At 29.7% G+C, this 7,442-nt stretch overlaps 1 protein-coding gene across 1 annotated transcript; it reads left to right on the plus strand.

Moving 5' to 3' along the window:
* The first annotated feature begins 4,384 nt into the window (after positions 1-4,384).
* On the plus strand, positions 4,385-4,935 carry LOC111625849 (protein LCHN-like). The gene is made up of 3 exons (XM_023369090.1): positions 4,385-4,524; positions 4,615-4,765; positions 4,845-4,935. Exons 1-3 carry the CDS (start codon positions 4,431-4,433, stop codon positions 4,912-4,914), a joined length of 315 nt encoding a protein of 104 aa, XP_023224858.1. The 5' UTR covers positions 4,385-4,430; the 3' UTR covers positions 4,915-4,935.
* Positions 4,936-7,442: the final 2,507 nt, after the last annotated feature.

Genomic DNA, 7,442 nt, shown 5'->3' on the forward strand with positions numbered 1-7,442 from the left:
TAGAAGTTAGAGAACAAGACTTTTCTCAATACATGCTCCAAAACCGGAAAGAAAAAGCGATTAAATTCGTAAAATATCTAAAATTCACTTGATTTATTTTCAAAGAAAAGTTAATACTTTAAACACTCCGGGTAGAAGCAAAATTTTATCAAAAAAATAATAAAAAGAAAAATGTTTGAGTGCTTAAAAAAAGCCATTTAAAAATTTTTCCTGTTGCCAGCATCCAAGGAGCATGCGTGTTAGAGGGATGGACGAAGCGTTGGTTGTAGAGATTCGTTGTCGTCGACAGACTGCTTCAAAAAGGCGGGAACCGTTGCTTGTCCATTAACAGAGGTGAGTAGATTTATTTAATGCGACAATGTACTTTTTTTTTATCTTTTCTTTGTCGATCCCTTTCGAACCGTTGCGACGACGCACGACTTCATCCATCCGCATCACTTCTATATATAGAAACGTGGAGAGAGAGAGAGAGAGAGAGAGAAGCACGCCGTTTAGCATCTCTATACTAATTTTTTTTCTATACTATAACCGTAGCGTGTATAACGTATATCGTTTTTAGACAATTTATAGTAGAAAGACACCGAACGTTCGTGAAAACATGGTTGCAATATTTCCAATTTTCCCACAAACATCTATTATATATAAAGAAACGAATATAGTCCACGTCAGATATATCACTTTGATGATGTTTCGTATCTATAGGAAAACAAAGATGATTAAAGGAACCGAGATGATGATTGAAAGTTTTGACCAACACGCGTTCTTACTTTATATCACGAAAGGATACACATCAATGCTACAAAACTTGTACAACTTTCTTCTTAATATTCAAAGAACGGTGTTGCAGAGACGAGAGAAATTTTAATGAGATTCTTTTGATATATTTCGAGTGATGTTGAGATATTGTTTAAATTCTCTCTCTCTCTCTCTTCTCTCCTCTTCTCTTCCCCTTTTTTTGAATCAATAAATGAGAAAACTTCGATGAGTGTTGATGTCTTCTCCAGGGACACAATCTATCATACGAACCTAACTGCGTATAGATAACTGTGTACGTTCTATGGGGAGTCATTAACAAAGTTGATGCCTGATAAACTTGTTTGATAGTTGAATAATCTACTTTTTATTGTTACGGAGTATATCAATAATTTCGAGACATTTTCATTCGTTGGGAACAATTAAGGATATATAAATAAATGGAAATAGCATTTAAAACTGCACAAATCTTACTTAATGTCTTTCCGCAACGTTTAAGTACATATATCACCCCCTTTAGGATGCAATTTAAGAGAGAATTTTACTCATCCCTTCTCTTTCTAACTTAGAAATTTTCTTCGTGCAAGAGACTTCGGCTTTGACATCCCAACTTGGGATTTCCAGTTAATACCTGCCATAATCTTAATTATTGGGAAAATGAATCGCTATTTTTGGAAGGTCAAAGTTTAAATTTCTTTCTTATTAATCGGAACGGTAATTTAAAAAACACAGTTTCGAATGCGTATTTGACATAGGTTTCTGGTGTTTTACGGTGCTTCCCACTCTTCCTAACTCACTGAAAATACATATACATCATTCAGGATGTAGTTTAATCACATTTAAGTGATGGAACCTCTCGTTTAACGAGTTAAAATTTTTGAAATTCTGAAAATTTAACTCTTAAATTGAAAAATGTAGACGTTTACTAACTTTTATATAGGGAAAGAACTAAATATGTGAAAATCAACTCTATTCCAAAGCTTAGTAAGAACTCTAACAGGTTAAAGGTCATATTTTCTGTTAACGAAATCAAAATTTAATACCAAATTTTACATAAAATCTCTCTAAGAAGTCAGCAAACAACATGAAAACTGAGTAAATAATAATTGAAAGAGACGTAAAATAAGTGTTTTAAAGCCTAAAAATTATACAAATTTTTACAAATTTAAGTTTATTTTTATCGCCGAAACATTATTATTTTTTTTAATTTATATAAAAAAAATTTTTACTATAAATTTTATTACAATAACTACTTTAATGGTATTTTTAAACGAGATAAAAAAAAAACATTTTGAATTTGTTTAAAGTTCCGGATTGATCACACGAGATAATTTTAATCTTAAATAATTTTTAATTAATTATATAAATGTAATTAAACAATTACCGTTAATAAGATTAAACGCGTAATATAATTAAGTCGCGTAACAGAAATTACACGTTGAAGATCGTGTACTCGATTGTTTGATAGACAATTTGGAGTAACAACGGTAATGGTTTATCAATCCTGAATTGGAGAAAGTTAACCTCAACTATTACGGATTCTACGCTTATAAATCTAATAAAAAAAAAGTAAAATATTATTTAAAAATAAAGCTAAAAACTTCAAGAAATTCTGCTTATCAAGTCGTTGTTTCCAACTATCGGATAAAGTTTTTATTTCTTAGATTGTTACGGTGCATCCTTGTTAGTAGCAGCGTGTTTTTTTGTTATATATTCTCTGTTATTTCAGTTACGAAATTCACTTTAACATTCGTAAATATTTAAAATATATATATATCAAGTAAAGAGTGAAGAGCATCGATTATTGATTATTCAATATCGGATATTCTCTTACGTCTCTTAATAATTATATCAAGTGGAAGCATTAACGAAAGTCGATACTCGATCAGGGACTGTATAACTCTTTACTCTCTTCCTTCCTTAACCATGGAAATTTTAATTAGCATATCATCTCGCTTAATGGGATTCTAAGCTAATGCTCTTCTCCATATTGAAAAAATAACAGTTATATTTCATCATGTAGCATTGCATCTTCTCTTCTTTTCTTATAAATTGCTTAAGTCGTTTCGGGTTTTTTTTATACTATAATTTTATATATGAGAATTATATATAACTCTATTTCTCTATTAAATATTTAAAAAAAATAAGTAAAATACTGTTTAAAATTTTTAAATAATCCCTCGTTTCCTTGTCGAGGTGGAATTGTGCATCGTTTTCACTTTCTACTTGGCGCTTTATTTGTAAATTATGAAATTTTTAAGTCGTTTTTCTGTCTTATTTCTAGATTTTAGCCATTATAAAGGGCTAAAATTAGTTAAAAATTCGTCATATAATTCTAATTTTTGTAAAAATTGCCACTTACACTTGGCGTTAGGAATTTTTTAATGCTTCTTTTTAACAGTTTAACTCTTTTAAAGTGAGTAAAAATAGTTTAAATTCGTTTACTTGGCATTGAACGTTCATTTTCAATTATAAGAATTAGTTCATTCGTTGAAAGTAATAAGAATAATTTGGATCTTTGTTTAAAAGTCATATAAGCTCTTCAATTATATTTTGTAGTTGGCGTTAGACGTCCTAAACGTAATTATGCCATCATTAGAGGTAGCATCTCTTTTCCCTCACCTCTCGAGATTAAATACGTCATTCGGAATTTATAGAAATAGTAGAAGGCAACTCTCGGAGGAGAATATTCAGTTAAACCACGTGCGAGGGGTCGAGTAGGCTCTCGTGTTTGATCAGTTTTAACGTTAAGGCACATTGGTCCCCCTCTGTAAAGATCGATAGGATGTTTGTTTCTACACCAACCATTGTAATATCTGGCATCACTTGTTAGTGTGACGTTACGTCGGCATCTAAGCTGATTAGAGCTACAGACAACTGGATTAGAGAGACCCGGATTACTAGGTCATTCCCTATCAGATACGGGCGAAAACAATGAAGATTGCTAGTGTTACGTTTGGTTTAGTTACGCACGATTCTTTCTCTACATTGCTACGTCGTTATAACGGTGTGGGAGAAGCTCTAAATGGGATTCTCGATCGTAAATGCCCCCAAAAATGATAGGAAAATAGCCCGGGAGCACGTTTAGATAGATGTTATCTGCGAGTAGGAGGGTGGAAAACTTCCAGACACAAAATCTCTGCGTGGTCTCTTTAAACTTACATGAATATGAGGAACCACCTAGAGAGAGACGTCCATAGATCGATTGATGTCGTAAGAAAGTCGTGTCGGATGTTGTTACCTTCCCCATTTTTTCCCTATTTTATTAATTTTTCACCCCTTCTACAAATCTCTTCCTCCATAAACCAATTGTTTCCACTAGCGACCAGCCTACCCCCGNGTGATTAAATCTCATTCATAATTTTCAAAACTATGAGAATATTTTTTAATATTAGAAATTTATAGATTTTATTATTTATATTATAAAATTTTGAAAATATTCATTTAAAAGTTAAAAAAATTCTTTAATAATTTTTATGCAAACTAGTTTACAGTAATGTAATTCAAGTTGGAAAAGAATAAATTAATGATATTAGTTTTTGTTCACCACTATTTTCTCAAAATAATATATATATTTAATCTATAATAACTTATATTCTATATACCAATAAAGTTATAACTTTTTAAAAATAATATATTATTTAGTTTACAGTACCAACTGTCTTGTTGCACATTCTATGCATAGTATAGAAAATCCGATATCGCAACCTCTTTTTTATGTTAATATTGCTGATATTGAAACTTTACAAGATGAAATGTTTTATATTGCTTGTGAGTATTCATATATTTAAAAAAACTCATTTATATTAAACAAACTATGAAAGATTATTATATACACTAAATATTTTGTTTGTTTTATAGGTACAACAGAAAAAATTTTTGAATCCAAGACTCATTTATATGATCTTTACATTGATAACCATAATTTAAGAGTTTCAAATCCAACCTTAAAACAGTTATTGAATTCAAATAATAGTGATAAAATTAAATACAATGAATTATGCAAAATAAGGTAATAAATTAACAAAATAATTTAGTTTTTGTTTTATATATTTTAAAAATTGTGTTATATATCTGAGAAATTGTTTTAGAACTCTATATAAGGCATCTGTAAATGAAAATTGTGAAAATAATGGTCAAGAAGTATGGTTTACTGGGTAAGTTTTAAATTGTGAATTAAATTAGACTATTTTAGGATGAAATATTATTAATAATTATTTGATTCTTTGTTATTTATTTATTGATTATTAATATATAATTGTGAAATATATAATAAACTTTTATACACTGTAATTAATTGTTACCAATTTTAGAGATGATATATTGTAAAAATTAAAACAAAAAATTTCAATATTTTTTATTATTATTTGAATGAAAAAATTTGTATTTATCTGTGTTTTAGTGTGAAATTAGTGTTTTCCAGTTAGATATTCTTTATCTCACAAGTCAGTCAGACTCAAACAGTGGTCTAAACCTCAATAATTGAGCTGAGTGATGAAGCTTATTTCTTTACACTCAAATATTGTTATATTTAAGTAAACTCCTTCAAAACCACTCAATCAATCCCAATCAAGTTTGGTATGGATATCAAGTCCAGGTCAGTGAATGTTATAAGCTATTTGGAATCCTGATCAGATCTTGTCCTCAAGGAATATCATGAAAAAATGCTGCCTTAGATTTAAGTTAGGATTTTTGGTGCTTACAAAGCACATGCAGCAGTTCAATTCTAAACAAAAACAAACATGTCACTCAGTTTTTGCTTGACATTCCTCAAGTTTTAAACAATTTAGCATGACAGTTGAGTATAAATTCCAATTACAACAACTCTATTTATATGTTTGTCAACATTGCTGGCATTTGAAACACTGAATAAGCTCAAAAGTGATTATATATGAACTGAATTAAGTCATTCTGAAGCAAATTTTGAAAGGAATTGAGTATCCACAATCAGCCACTAAATTGGATATCTTTGCTTCTATTTTGAAACACACTAAATAAACTCTAAATTCAAGCATAAATGTTGCTCAACTCAATTTGAAAACAATGAATGTAATCCTAATTAATGATATGATGTGTCTTGTCTGAAAGGTTATGTTGTGGAATCAGGGTGGAAAGTGACAATATTCTGTTACAATTAGCTGACAAAAAGACATTTTTTTCTATAAGTTGTCAGTACCTAAAAAAAAAAGTTTAATTGATATATATGCAGAAAAGGTTTCTTTATGTTGGAAAAAGAGCTCTCATCAGATCCCACATGAATAATTACACTACCAATATTACTACATTCAACTTTTACCAGTGGGAAAGAGATTATTGGGACACTTAAGCAAGGTTTCATTGCTTCAACAGCAAATGACGACTGTTTCTCTGGATGAGAGTCAGAGGCACAAAAACAGTTCAATCATGGCATGTGTGCATTGTGTGCATAGATTAGTGGAAAGATTTTCTGAGAGTTTAGGTGGAACCAATAATCTGGAGGATAATAGGATAATAACAAAAAGAAAGAGAATTGATGTGACTTTAGTCTGATAAACATCTTTGTATAAAAACATTTCTGGTTGATCTCAATTATTTTTCAAATTCTGTTGTTACAAGTATTTAGGCAATAGAAAGGGGCCAAGCTTTTTCATTTGTTTGTCAAAGTCAGTTTTTAATTTTTAATATTTATTCACTGTATAAAGGGGAAGAATGATGACAGTGTTGTTATTTCCTAAGACAATCATGATAATGACAGGTTTCTGTTAGCAAGAAATTAAACTTAAACGAAAAAAAATTGTTTTCAATTGAGGAAAAATACAATATATTTATGATATTCTAGTTGACATCACACTGACTTTGGTAGCTAAAACAGAAATTTTTCTTCAGTTTATGTCAATAGTCTAACATTTTATTCAAGAGAAAAACTATATAAATTATAAATTTACATATTCTTTTTTTGCAAAAAATGTTAAACCTTTAACTGTTGACACAAAGGAAAAAAATTTTGTTTTAGCTACCAGTCTCAAAGTTAGTATGATGTTAACTGGAATATCAAAATTCTTAACACAGTTGATCATAAACACTATTTAATGACTACAATATCTCTTATGAATTCTATGCATGAAGACAATTTATTTGAGAATATTATGTAGCTACTAGATTTGATTGAAAGTAGTTGAAGAGAAAATATTAAGATGAGACAGAAAAGACCTCAAATCAAGTAAGATAATTTATGTTAGTTAAATAAATAATTGTGATTTATTATGAAAAAATTTCAAAACAGGTTAGATAAATTAATTAATTTATTACATTGTTAAAATATTTAATATACTCTCATTGGCAAAAGTTATGCACCAAAAAGGAGGCATTGGAATCAAATGAAAATTTATTATTATGAGCATAATGATATTGGTAGTAAGTGATTATATTATAGCAAAAGGATAATTTCCTATGTAACAATGGTACAATTTAAAAGAACTTTTAGTACCTTGTAGAATCTCCTTATGCCTAATTACATGTGGCAATACACTCAAGCATGGAGATATTATAAACACTGTATGCTATCCTGTGACAGACTTGCCCATAGGTGTTACAACTGGCACTCTATATCCCAAAGCTGGTATCCCATCTGATTCTAGGACCAACAAATTTAAATACCAGGCAGGCCAAGGAAGTATGGCAACATGGTGGAGACATTCCTGGGAAATCTT

Source organism: Centruroides sculpturatus, unplaced genomic scaffold (assembly GCF_000671375.1).
Source record: "Centruroides sculpturatus isolate CEXI.00-Female unplaced genomic scaffold, Cexi_2.0 scaffold267, whole genome shotgun sequence".
Classification (NCBI taxonomy): Eukaryota; Metazoa; Arthropoda; class Arachnida; order Scorpiones; family Buthidae; genus Centruroides; species Centruroides sculpturatus.

Coding starts and splice junctions, on each gene's coding strand:
- LOC111625849 (XM_023369090.1), top strand. CDS start 4,431: ATGCATAGTATAGAAAATCCGATATCGCAACCTCTTTTTTATGTTAAT. Junction 4,525..4,614: donor TGAAATGTTTTATATTGCTT/GTGAGTATTCAT, acceptor TTTGTTTTATAG/GTACAACAGAAAAAATTTTT. Junction 4,766..4,844: donor AATGAATTATGCAAAATAAG/GTAATAAATTAA, acceptor AAATTGTTTTAG/AACTCTATATAAGGCATCTG.